At 38.1% G+C, this 14,790-nt stretch overlaps 1 protein-coding gene across 1 annotated transcript in view; it reads right to left on the reverse strand.

Moving 5' to 3' along the window:
- The window catches only part of LOC137272893 (prestin-like), a 29,778-nt gene that overhangs the window by 11,970 nt on the left and 3,018 nt on the right, over positions 1-14,790 (reverse strand). Inside the window, exons 3-8 of the mRNA XM_067805313.1 lie at positions 8,523-8,633; positions 6,044-6,243; positions 4,996-5,319; positions 3,517-3,672; positions 1,943-2,025; positions 769-916 (exon numbers count right to left, since the gene is read on the reverse strand). Coding sequence (XP_067661414.1) covers positions 769-916; positions 1,943-2,025; positions 3,517-3,672; positions 4,996-5,319; positions 6,044-6,243; positions 8,523-8,633 — 1,022 coding nt within the window. The remainder of the gene's footprint in view (positions 1-768; positions 917-1,942; positions 2,026-3,516; positions 3,673-4,995; positions 5,320-6,043; positions 6,244-8,522; positions 8,634-14,790) is intronic.

Here is a 14,790-nt window from a genome sequence, read left to right on the forward strand (position 1 = left end):
CACTGCTCCAAAGACATAAACCATGGAAGCTCCTTAAAAGCATGCATCAACCATTGTCAACAAAATTACTGACAGGTTTAAAAACATTAACAAAGTCTACAAAGAATAAAAAAGCATGTAGATAAACAATTCCTCTCTCACTATACTTTGACAAGAAAACATGATTGCATGTAAATCTTTAAAAGAAGTTCCCATGCCTGAACATGACCATGGCAGACAAATCAAGCGTTCAAACAATGTGCCACATCACCAAAATCATTTCTTTTACAACAATGCAAGAGCTCTCAGCATGATGATCTGACGACGATTTCACATGTCACAACAGGTGCACTTTCTACTCAGCTAAATGCATTAAGCATTAAAATTCGTGGTTTGAGTGAGCAAGGCCATCGGAGAAGCATATCTGAATACTTGTGGCAAAGATACAAATGCAAAATCTATTAACTCATGCGATAACTAGCTGTTGATATTCAGCACAGAAATGCCATTTCCAAGAGTGATGACATATACAACCAAAATATGTACCAAAGAGTGTACATTTATGTTGGGAGGATTAAAATTGAAATTTCCAAACAAGGCAGTTGAGAAAATAAGCCAATGGTTTCAGAAAGCTGACATCAGAACAGCTAAAGAAACAACCCAACGTTGTAATTCTATACAGTTATTGTCAGATCTTCCTGCAGAGAACCTCCATATTGGAGTATTATGTCTGATTCTAATGTCATGTGCCATTGTTCAGTCTCTGACATACATTTAGATCTAACTAACCTGATTTGAATCAACCTTGTAATTGTTCTTCATGCCTAGTGTCTTGGCCATGGATATAGTTTGTGCATAAGCTACAATGATGATGATAAGGGCTTCAAAGAAGTAATCCTTTGCCAGCAATATGTTGGGGACTCGTGGAACTGGAACCCTGAAAAAGTGAGTGGTCACTAAAATCAAAATTGATTCAGGGTCAAGGTCACTAAACCCAACCTAATAAAGGGTCAAGGTCACAAAAATCAAAACTGTTTCAGGGCGGAGGTCACTTAAAACCTAACCAAACCAAAGTGAAGGTCACTAAAACACAAAACTGGTTCCAGGAAAAGGTGACAAAAAATAAAAGTAGGTCATGGTGAAGGTCACTAAAGCAAAAAACGAGTTCTAATCAAAAACACATATCCAGTTTCAGTTGAAGGTAATTAAAAAGGCAAATTTTGGAATGGTCAGAGTAAAAACATTCAAAGAAGATGAGAAATTCAATCAAAACCCAACAAAATCAGACACTGTTATTTCTACCCACCTTCTGCAAAACATCTCTATCCACCAAATGAATGTTTTTAACAACATCCATCATGTCAATACAATCAAAGCATGATAACTACACATCAGTCATTCATTTTTTTCAGGGCATGGTTTAAGGACATGAAACCTACTGGCACCCAGAGCAACTTTAAGTAATAACCTTGTTGCACGAAGCATCAGAGTCTCTGCTCCGAGCTAGTTCCTCATCATTCTGTATTGAAGTCTGTGCTTTTTGAATAGCAAAACGTTACCTTAGACTGGCTGCAAGTACCTATAAATATGAAATTACATTCTGCACTTGCAGGATACATCAGCAAAAGTTTTCAATGCTAAAATCAAGGACTGAGTTTGTATTAAAAAATCTACAGGATTTCTCTAGCAACATTACTGCCTGGTTGGTTTGTTGGTTTGTTTGATGCAGCACTCCACAATATTCCAGCAATATGGCATCACTCTGTAAATAATTGAGTATGGACCAGACAATCCTGTGATCAACAGCATGAGCATCAGTCAAGCTAATTGAGATATGTGTCAACCAAGTCAGCAAGCCTGACCACCTGATCCCGTTAGTCGCCTCTTATGACACACATGGGTTGGTGAAGATCATTTCTAACCCAGATCTTCACAGGAAGATCTCTTGCTATACAACACTCACCCTCCAGGTATCTTCCCCACTACAGGAACATTGTACGTTTCCTGTAGGCGCAGAAAGTATGAAGCAAGTGTTCCAAGGATTACCTAGAAGCAAGGTAATTCAGTTAGTATGTTTGTAGTTTAACGCTTGTGATTTTATGTTTGTGGTAACAGATATACTAAAATTTTGCTGATGTGGACACATGCGTTTTCGAAAAAACTGTATGGATGATATTATACTGCATTTTTTGTCATTGTTTTATATGCAAGAATTAAGATGACTGTGTGTATTTTCTCAAAAAAAAGAAAAGATAGAAAGAGCAATCAGCTGTACACATAAATTTTATTCAGTCTACCTGTGATTCAGTATTAATTGCAAATAATATGACACACTGAATTTTTATGGAATGGTTGGAATAAATTGTATCAGAAAGCATCACTGCAACAGGAACAATATATTCCAATGTTATTATATTGATTGCTACATTTACTCTATATATTTCAAACAATATTGATCATGAAATTATGAAAATGTAAGCATTACTGAAAACAATACTGAAAGACATTTTCAATAAAACATGTAAATAGACTAAAATATATGCCAAGATAAATAATGCACATTTTCACAGCAAGTATACTTCATAACCTGATTAAATTAACACTGAGATCCTACAATATCCATCCTTTGAATAGTGGATGTGGGAAAATAAACTACAAAGAAACAAGTGTAAATGCAGTCCAGTAATTTTGACACAATGTGGTGTATATTTCATTATTGGTCAATTCAGTGTCCACATGAATGGGGCATGTTAGTGATTTCGTATTTCCATCAACATAACTTTAGGTAGTCAAGATTTCTGGATGTCTGGGTCTGGATATCTGGGTCCTATGTACTGTATCTGTAAACAGTGGAATCTAACAGATCCTGGCAAGGGAATCGGTTTACAAAACTCCAACCAGCACATGATGCTATATTGTTCTTGGAACAAGTTCTAACTCATAGTAACTGGAATCACCTCAGAGATTATCTCAAAGGTGTGTCCCTTATGACCTGTCATACTTAATTGAAATATCTCATTACCAAGTACTGTATTAATTGCAATGTTAAAATTAGGGCTGGCACAAAAGATTGATAATCAGATATATTATCCATGGGAATCATTATCAATTTGCAAATTGTGTATTGTTGTAAGTGAATTAATGTGATGAAATAATTTTAGAATTTACTCAGTGTATGCACAAAGTTTTTTTCATTTTCATGAACCACTCATAAAGTATGTTCATGGTGACGTTTTGGGCAACATTCCAAGCTATAATGTGTCACTACTCATCACTGAAATGAAACATGTTGATTTCATTTACATTTTATATTCATTATTCTCCAATATCTATCACTAATCAGTTGATATTCATTTAACAAAGACTGATCTCCAAGATCTATATTGACAACCAGCCCCAATCAAAATACCTTAGGATTTGTAAACATGAATGAAATACTGCATTTCCATTTGCTGTCCTGCATTTTCAGCTGGGAATTAAAATTAAATCCCTGGCTTACACTAGCATGTAATGAAGCATACAAAAGTGTTGACTTACAACTATCAACTCAATAGGAATGGGGATCTTCATCTTTTTCTTGAAGCGCTCATTAATCTGCGCCTTCACGAGGTAGATAATTAGCATACATATCAAACTAATGATCAATGTAGCAACGTTGGTGGCTGTTATGTGTTTCAAGATGTCAACCCAAGTCTGAAAAAACAACATGGTGTTATACTGAAATCAGAAAGAGATTTACTAATTATAGATGGTTGACTAAATCAAGGGAGGTAACACGAAGTAATACAAGGAATTCGAATCCCATTCACAATGAAAGTATCATCCCCAAATACATGCAGGTCACACTCGATCCTTTCCTTAAAGACTGATGAGTCTGTGTAGCCATATCCCTTTTCAGAATTATTAATGAAAGCCAACATGCCCCTGTCATATTTATCACAATTATTCAGGGGTCGGAAGATTCATAATGAAAATCATATACTAACAACAACAAACATGAACATAATTAAAGGCCCTAGAGCATCTAAAAGATTCCTCACATATATACAAAATACTCCTGGGCCCCGTTTCACACTGCTATAATAGCGCTATGGCTGTCGTACCTCCTATACTGTAACATAGCCTTACGACAGTCAAAGCACAACAGTAGTTTACTGAAACAGGGTCCTGATCACAAGGAAGGGTACAAGTGAAAAAGAGTGAGTGAGTGAAGTTATCTTTACGACAAACTCAGCAATATTCTAACTATATGGCGGCAGTCTGTAAATGATCGATTCTTGACCAGACAATCCAGTAATCATCTGCATGAACATCGACCTGCGTAACTGGGAACCAATGACAGGGGTCAACCAAGTCAGCAAGTCTGACCACGGATGCTGTTTGTCACCTCTTACGACCATCACAGTCACCTTTTATGGCAAGCATGGGTTGCTGAAGGCCTATTCTAAGCCGGACCTTCATGAGTCAAGTGAAAAAGAGGAAAATGAGCCTTCCAAAAATGAGTCTTTGAGGATGCCAGTTCAGACAATTTACAAGAATGACTTCAGAATGATAAAATCCTTGGAATTATGCAGATCCATAGAAAAAATGTCATCCCTGTGATCATTATAGGTATCATCATGATTATAAAAATCAACCAATAAAAATTCATACAGTTAGGGTATAAGTTTAAATATGTCATGATACATATATCAGCGTCCACGTAAATGCAGAAACATGTGTTTTTCAAGCGAAAAAAAAAACATGCAAAAAAAATATTCTGTGCGCTTGTTTTGGACGCATAGATTCTGATCTACATAATTCTGTTTAAGTACCTTAAAACCGCAACATAAGGACAAACAATAAATTTCAACATGATTCAGGATTGTAATGGAAATTTCACACACAAAAGATTTGGACTACATATTCATAATTTTATTTCTGCATGTGTTTGTACAAAATCTACCGCAATCACTGATATATTAACTTTACTGTAACAGTTATTTAAAAAAAATAATAAAGAAAAGCAACACCTACCAGAATAATCTTAAATGACCCATTATATCTGGTCAGAACAGCATACTGCTTCTGCAGGTCGACGACTGCAGTACTTGTGCAGTTGTTCTGGTTAAGTCCTGTCATATCTACAAGTGAAATATTCGTCAGTGACATGTTTGTCACTGAATAGTTTAAAGGTGGTGGTGTAGGGAGGACACTGCCTCTTTTGGCGTATCCGAGTCCAAATATATTTCTGATTTGACTGGTACAGACATGGATGGACACGCCAACTGTGAAGCCTGTGATGAGAGCGTTGGACATGAAGTTTATAACAAATCCCAGCCCAAGTTTGCCGGCTAGCATCTGAAAAATAAACATGTTTTTTGTTGAAAGTATACTATCAAAATATTACTCCATACTTATCTGGAATCATATTTATAACTTATCTCATCATTCTCCAGAACGGTAGTGGGAACGGCCTGAGTTCTGTCCAAAAACAGGAACATGTCACCCTTACCCCATGAATGAGCACATGAACCACATGATCAGACTCGTTGGTGACAAATTCACAAAATATTTATACTTCAGGGGATTCTGGGTAGTGGGAGATTGCACAAAACCAGAGCTGAGTCTTGGGTCAGGGACAGGCCCTGTGGGACGACCAGTACATGAGCCTTAGCTCGAGTCTGTTCTAGGAGGTATGCTGGTCCCAGAGCCAAAGCTTGGTCCAGGACCACACAAACCAGATGCGCCTGCACTGTCATAAACTCCAGACTTGGTACCAAGCACCTCACAGAGTGGGAACTGCCTACGTTGTATTCTCCAAGAAACATCTCACCCTTACCCCATTAAGAAATACCTGAACAACAGGATCGTGCGTATTGGTGTCAATTTTACATTACATTTATGTTTCACACTCAGGGGATTCTGGGTAATGATATAGGTCCAAACGACCTGTCTTTGTCATCAGAGGAAAGCACAAGAGCAAGAAAAATAAAAGTCTGGATAAAAATCTATGCAATAATAACCACCAAATTATGCATCATTTTGGAAAAATATGTATAAATAATGAGCTTAAAGGCAGTACCGTCACCAATCCAGTTGCTAAGGTAACAGCTCCTGCAACCTCGATTCTCTTTGCCATGTCCGAGTCTGAGAACTCCTGTGTCTGAGGACAATGTGTAACAGGGTCGACGCCAAGAGATTCTATAGGACTAGAAGCTTCTACAGATGCATCATATTTCTCAAGTATGGACGCCATCATGAGACTCAAAACAGCAATACATCCTGCAACATAGCAAAGTATAGGTCTGAAGAGGTATATCTTAAGACCTTTTAAAGCTATGCTTCAGCAATATGTGACAGGACACCAGAATGGGCTTCACACAAGTTGCTAAATGAACCTGGTTCTTCAAACTGACAAACAAATGCTTTGACTAAACTTAGTCTCAGTATTATTCTTACACTCCCACGCTCTAACAAACCGTAGTAGGGGAAATTATTCAGGGAACGTTTGTGTGACCTTTGACTGTCCAGTCAGAAGCGAGATGGGTTGAACAGACTTAACCAATCAGACAATGGCTACTGCTCAGGGTTTGGTGGGACTTACAACTTCCTCAGTCGCTGACACTGATCCCTCCAAAAATGAAAACCATATACCAATATGAATTCAATTCAATATCCGCAATCACTAGAAATTTAAAGTACTAGAATCAAATATCCATGAATCTTGTCAAAAGAAGCGTTTTTACTTGAATTCAAGAGTTATTTATCACAACAAGATGCACAAAGTAGATCATATCCAGGCCAGGCGTGATGACAGTCAACACTTTCATTTTTAATTTGAAAGTGGTCACCTTGTTGTGAGAAATTATAACACTGTCATCTTGGTCAATACATGTCCAGTAATATATTTTGTACTGTTTTACTGAATATAATGAAGGATACAACTCAGTTACTGAAGATAGATAGATAGATAGATAGATAGATAGATTAAAGATAATTTCTTTAAACCATGTGAACCATTTGTTTGCATATCAACTCACCATTTGATATTAGGAATTGCCATATAATGAATGTAATTGTTTTAAAAAAAACAACAGAAAATATAACCTGGCTCTAGATTTGCCACAGACAAGTAATTGTGTACGGGATGTTTTGTAAAAATATTTGCGTGAGACTGCCTTTTAGAGAAATGAGTGTCACATTTTGAAGTTTGAAATCTACACCAAATTCCACAAAAGCATTCAATTAACAGAGACTAAGCTAGTATTAGCATCAATCAGTTGGATGTCAACAGCTGCAGGCATGACTGACAGCACCTGTTCATTTCACAGGGGCCATCTCAAACATTTTGGAGACTTAAATCAGTGCTTTGCTATCCGATCTCGAGCTAGTTCTGGCTAACTGGGCCATATGTCCAACATGTTCACGATACATAAGGTATGTTTCATGACTACTTCCATAACTGTAAGGATTCAGTTCAATAAAATCAACCTTGCATCCTTTGAAATGTCCCATTTTCCTGTTGGATGCATTGATAAGTGTGATACAAGGAATATGCCTATAGGTTAACGTTGTTATGTGGCAAGACAGAACTTGGCAAAACATGACATCTTTACAAATTAGTCAATATTACGAAAATACAAGACAATACATCAAATTAAGTTTAGACTGATCGTGCACACCATGCACATCAATTATCTATCATCAGCTCAGCCAAAGTTAATCAGTTCTCTCGGCACCAATCCCCTAAAGATGGGATTCTGCTCTACCACATTCCACTGTATGATGAATCCAGTAAGAAAGTGCAGCACTGTCCATTCTTTCAAGACACATATCATTTTAACTGCATCCTCAGTGAAGTCACTTCCTGCGTCTCCCATTTTTTAAAATGCTATATCTGACTCTGTGCTGGTTTGACCAAATGACGGTTTGACCAAACAGCATTTGACCCAACAACTGTTTGCACATCCTTTGGTCACCAGACATCTTATCCAAAACTTTCTGTCAACATCATTCTTCACATTAAAGACAAAGTGAAAACCATTTACTTCTTATTTCCAATTTTATGTAGGTCTCCCGAAAGGCTAATAGCCAGCTAATAGCCAGATCCATATTTGATCAATCTTGGGTAGATATTGAAAAAGTTCTAAAATCCTTTCTTCAAAGCATCCAAAACAAATAAGGAGAGATAAGGATAGATATGCTTCAATGTTCACTTTTACAAGAATTAAATGCTCCTACAAATTACAAAAACATAAAAAATTATGAATATTTCATTTTGGACACAGCCAGGACAATAAACCTAGGGACACCAGAAATTGGCTTCAGACATCATGACAATCAAAACTTTTTACCAAATGCTACCAACCCATATTTCACTGAATAAAGTCAAGCTCCATCAATTGACACATCCATGGAAATAGCTTGAATGTTATCCATGAATACCCAAGGACCTATATAATCAAAGTTTTTTAAAAGAAAACCCAGCATTCTGCCAATGTCAACAAAAGTTCTAATATATGGTGGTTTTCACTGAAACCATGTAGCCAAAATGGTCTTACCCATAGACACCTGTCTGCCTGTCCCCACAAAGAAGTAGGTGAGGGGGGCAAACAGGGAGATGTAGAGGCCCACCACCGGGGTCAGTGTCGACAGCTTACCAAACGCCATTCCTGGAAGGAGAACAAACAGATCAGAATAATACAGAAATGGAATACACTGCACACAAGCTTGTAGTGAATATCTGAAGTGAGTGAGTGAGTGAGGGGGGAGGGAGTGAGTGAGTGAGTGAGTGAGTGAGTGAGTGAGTGAAATCTCATTTGCTTTGTGGTTATATTGTTATCTTCGCACATTAACTTTCCTACACCCCACCCCCTGGATTCGTCACTCTGTTGTTATTTTATTACATTCTCTATCTTTATGTATGTTATGTGTACATCACTCATCCGTGTTCAAAGTAAGCATTATGGCAGAAAGTGCATGTTAGTCTCCAATTTAGTCCAAATCATCAACAGTATTCACCTAATGAAGACACAAGAATTATCTCTGAAACGTCGTGATATAGAATAAAAATAAGTTGTATCCATTAAATGTGTCATGGATTAACACTGGTGTATAGTATTCCCAGAAATTATTGAGAATCATGTTGCGTCATGTAACTCATTACGTTTATTAACTTCTGGCGTTTTACTTACATAAACATGTTAAAACATCATCCTTTTACAGTCTCAGTCTTGTTTTAGTACTTTGTTAGACCTCCTCGCTCAGCAATGCATGCCTGAATACGCCTAAGCACACTACCCATCAAAGTTTGTAGGTAATCGTGTGACAGGGTATCCCAATATTGGACCACCTCGGCCTTCATATCTTCAATATTTCTCAGTCCCTTTTGGTTTATTCTGTCCTTCATGACTCCCCACACTCTCAATTGGGTTTAGGTCTGGGCTGTAACTGGGCCAGTCTAAAACTTGAACATTTTCACCCGACAAGCACTGTTTTGTGTAGCGCGCAGTGTGTTTTGGGTCATTATCATGCTGGAAAATCCAATCATCTTCATACAATGTTTGTGCTGTCGGAAGAAGGTGACCATTTAGAATGTCAACGTATCTTTCTTTTGTCAAGTTTCCCGTGAAAACACAAAATGGAGTCACTCCGCGAGCCGATATGCCACCCCACATGTGAAACTTCGGGCTATGTTTTGGTCGCTGGTAGATAGGTTTGACAGTATCTTTGGTCCAAATTTTCACACAATTAGGGAAAAGCCAAACAGAACTTTCATCCGAAAAGAAAACATTATTCCAATCTTGATTTTCATGAGCCCGACACCAGTTTAAACGTTTTTCCTTTTGTGCATCTTTCATCAACGGCGAGGGAATTCCACGTTTTTTCACCCAATTAAGTCTCTGTAATTCCTGCCTAACTGTTTCATTGCATACCTGAGGACTTCCTCTGCTAATCATTTCATTTCTGATGTTCTCAACACTTTTCAATTTGCCCCTACTCACAATCTGCCCAAGTCTTCGGCGATCCACAACACTGAATTTCCTAGGCCGACCTGCCCCTGCTTTGTGCTCTATCCCGGTTCCTGTTTAAATATTCTTCAAAGTTCTGTATACTGTAGACAGAGGAATACCATGTCTACAAGCTAACACTTTAGCATCAGCCTCACCCCTTTCAAAATCATCTAGAATGAGCTTTCTTTTCTCTCTTGCTGTAAATTCTGCCATGTCAACACAGGAAGCCGTCTGCTCAGACAAGGGAGATAACTCTTGACGTAATGAGCTGCCTTCTAAGCCTTCAAGAGTTGTCTCCCTTATTTAGTATGCTTAGTGCATAGCGAAAGCCCTTTTTCCAATCTTAGCATCATTAGAAAAAAAACAAAGATTTTCTCAATAATTTCTGGGAACACTGTAAATCAGTGATCAGGCTGTAGCACCTGCGAGAGGTCAAGGTGTATTACAGCACATTATGTATTACTGACAAGTAAACAAGCAGGACTGAACAATGCCCATGATGCAACCTAGTTTGGCACAGAGTATAACAATACCCAAGTGTTTGGTAAAATACAAAAACACAACATGAAATTCTACCATGCCATAGTCTTGGATGTAACATGTTTGTGGTAACATACACCGTACACCATTATGATGATTATCATGTATACTGAGGAAAAAAAATAAGTTACCAAATGAAAGGACAAGTGTTCCTTATTTTTTCCAAGGTTTCTTCACAAGCTTTGTACCGCATAGCCTGTGAAGAAACCTGGAAATACATATAGGAACACTGGCGCTTTCATGGGATCCCTTAATTTATTTTCTTCAGTATATACTGCGCACCTCTACTTCACAGGAAGACTGGCTGCTGCTACCAACTGAAGAGATTGATAATCATTTACTAAATAACTTATAAATATCAGTGAAGTATTTTTATACAAATATGATAAAAGTCCCCTACCAAATTAATCAACTTATTTCATCATATTCATGTTACTGGTGAGTGACATTTTTTGCACTATGACATAATTACTGCATGTCTGTTTGTTGTGAGATTAAAAGCTCAAAAAGTGAAATTTTACCACTTTGGCTAAAAACAAATAGCAGGGAAATGTTTATGGCAAAACTAGAAACACAACCGAACTATTCATTATTCTTTTATTACCAAGAGGACACAAGCCCGTTGGGTGACATGCCTCACCCTAAATCAAGAAATGACTGACCCATCCATGCCCCCTACAGAAAATCTGAGGAAATTCATATCAAAGTCTATGCTATTCAGTCTTTTAATGATCATCACAATCATGAATATAATCTTTCATATCAAACAATGTCCATGACAAATATATGCTCAGAAACGTGATACATCATGCTTATGAATTCAGACTCGACTTGGATTTCAAACACTGTTTTTATTTTACAATCATATCACTGAATATGCAAATTACTGTGAATGCACAAACAAATATTTACATAGCATGCACAACCAACTGTAAACTGTCATCATGTTTGTGTCTGAGACTAAGTGCACATGTACAAACAAGCTCTGATCCAGTGACAATAATATTACCGATGCTTAGCGCAATGAATGTCTGACTCATTACACAGTTTACACATGGCACTCATAACAAGCATACTGTACATTCTGTTGTATGGTTTGTGTTAAAAACAAAAATGAGGTGCTACAGTCCATGACATATTCTGTTTCAGTCAAGGAAGCACATACATTTTCAATTTACTTAAATGTAAAGAAACCTTGATTTTGAAGAATAAATCTCAGTGGCTATATAGTGTGTTGTTTAGTCAGTAATACTTCAGTTTTTGGGTCTGTTGGTCTGTAAATAATTGAGTCTAGACCAGATAATTCATTGATTATGAGCATCATTCTATGCACCTGGGACACAAAGCATATGAGAACCAAGTCAGTGAGCCTGACCTCATGATCCTGTTATTTGCCTCTTACAACAAACATGGGTTGTTGAAGGGCAGCTCTAACCTTCACAGGCAAAATTTGCATACATGCATGGCAAGGCCATACTTTATTGGCTTACATATCAGAACAAAATCGTGGTTGGTTGTTGGAATAACATAAAATATGTAACACGTTTCTGAACTATAAAACATTCATATTTATTTTTTTCTGTAAATGTTTTGTCCTGTCTGCAGTGTTATTGTAAGCTTGTTTCATTAATCTAGCATGTCATGCTGGGAACCTGCACAGAAAGAACGAATCTTGCTTTATCATGTTTATGCTGTGTCAGCAATTCACCTGCACAGAAAACACAGAATGGAGAGAATGTGTGTGTGTATGCAATGTGTAGGGAATGAAACCCACACTGCACCTGGTGCAACCTGAGGCAATAACCTTCTTGCACCAGACAAAAACAGGTTGCACCTGTTCAGCATGTTCAGTGTTCTGCAACCCATGCATGCCATAAAAGGCGACTATGCTTGTCGTAAGAGGTGACTACCGGGATCCGGTGACACAGTTGACACATCATCAGTTTCCAATTGCGCAGATCAATGCTCATGCTGTCGATCATTGGATTATGTGGTCCAGACTCAATTATTTACAGATTGCCAACATATAGCTGTTATACTGTGAACAGCAGCGCAAAACTAATTTCACTCACTCATAGCATGAGAGTAACAGTTTGTGTAGTCATCAGAGCTACTGCTTTTAGCCAGTTCCTTTTATCATCATTATCATTCTGTGAGTGAGTGAGTGAGTGAGTGAGTGAGTGAGTGAGTGAGTGAGTGAGTGAGTGAGTGAGTGAGTGAGTGAGTGAGTAAGTTCAGTTTTACGTGGCACAAATATATTACTACCATATGGCAGTAGTCTCTAAATAATCAAGTCTGGACCAGACATTCCAGTGATCAACAGCATGACCATCAATCTGAGTCATTGGGAACCAATGACATGTTATCATTCTGTATTCAACACGAAGCCTGTATTCTATTCAATCATATCAGTTGTACTGGGTGCAAGTTGGTATAAATATGAGGTGGCTGTTTGCAGTCACAGGTTGCACCAGTTCAAAACAATGAACATAAATGACATTAAATGTGTAAGTTGAGCCGTGATATGTTTGTACTGAATACGAAACTACACTAGACAACTCTTATTTTGTAACATGCATCTGCAATGGTTATGTACCTGATGCTCACTTCTGATGACCACAATTACACAAACACCACCGACAACATCTACCAGGTTTGTTGTAAACATGTTACCATCCATCCAGTTGTGGCTAACATCTCCAATGTTATAATATCCACAGTGCAACCTGATTTCCAGGATATCAAAGCCTCTTCTACATGTTATAACTAATCATGCAAATTAAGCTGTAGCAAGTTGCAATTTGATATGCATTTGTGAAATAAAATGATTTATACTGTGCAGAACTTTAAACTCTGGAAAATGTTGTTTTTTCTAATTTCTACTTATCTCTATTCAGCAGTCTGTGCCATGGAAGAAAATCCAATTTAGAGAGCAGCAAGATATAGATTGGTACTTTCTTGGAGGAATACAAATTTACATAATTATCATGGTCTATAGTTTCAGCACGCTTAACTTGTGAATAGCAGTATTCTTGTTAATAGGATACTAAAAGGAATGCTGCTGGAATGAGTGAGTGAGTGAGTGAGTGAGTGAGTGAGTGAGTGAGTGAGTGAGTGAGTGAGTGAGTGAGTGAGTGAGTGAGTGAGTTTAGTTTTCTGCCAATCTTTGTTAGCAATATTCCTACAAAAATCACAGCACAGGGACACCAGAAATGGGCTTTACACATTGTACCCATGTGGGAAATTGAACCTGGGTCTTCGGTGTGACGAGCGAATGCTATAACCACTACACTGCCCCACCAACCTTACTGGAAAAGAAATAGATTGTGTGTTTTATCATTTTACATAGTGGCCCATAATTTCAAAATAGGCAGTCAATTCATTAATTCCGATTATATTAAGATATCTCATTAAGTGGATGGGAGTCACACTTAACCTGCAGTATATATTAATACACTGACCCAAAAAAGAAACGCATAGCTGAAATCTCATTTTTAAAGTAGATTTTTTCGGAAAATATGGAATGGAATGACAATTAATGTAAATATTAAGTGTTTTTATAGTCAATACAACCAAAACAGACAAACAAACACAACCTCTGGTGATTATTCGCCACACCACAGCACCTTGAAAACGCTTTGTATAATCTGCACGTGGGAAAATCTGAAAGCGTTATGCACGTGCAAATGCAGGATCTCAATCTTGATTATGATGGCTATAAAAGGGGACAGGTCCTGTTGCGATTCATTCTTCGAATTTCTTCCTATGCGACGCGAAAAATGCCAAGGTTAAATGAAGAAAACAGAAATAGAGCCATTGGACGTCTGGAAGCTGGGGAAAGTCAGTCATCAGTTGCCAGACGTCTGAATGTGAGGCAGAGCACGATTTCCTGTCTCTGGCAACGATACACGCAACACAACTCGACCAGAGACCGTCCAAGGAGTGGGAGACCAAGGGTGACAACTCCAGCACAAGACCGCTACATCCGGGTGCTTCATCTGCGTAATCGGGCCGTCACTGCTACGTATACCGCTGATCACGTTCCTGGGCTGCGTAGAGTCTCTCCACAAACCATCAGGAATCGCCTAAGAGAGCATGGAATTCGACCTATGCGACCTCATGCAGGTCCTGTTCTGCATCCCCATCACCGTCGTGCACGTCTTCAGTGGTGCAGGAACGTTCGGGCATGGAACCTCTTGAATTGGAGGAGGATCTGGTTCAGCGATGAGTCGCGTTTTCTGCTGTACAGACATGATGGAAGGATGCGTGTTTACAG

This window comes from Haliotis asinina, chromosome 2 (genome assembly GCF_037392515.1).
Source record: "Haliotis asinina isolate JCU_RB_2024 chromosome 2, JCU_Hal_asi_v2, whole genome shotgun sequence".
Taxonomy (NCBI): Eukaryota; Metazoa; Mollusca; class Gastropoda; order Lepetellida; family Haliotidae; genus Haliotis; species Haliotis asinina.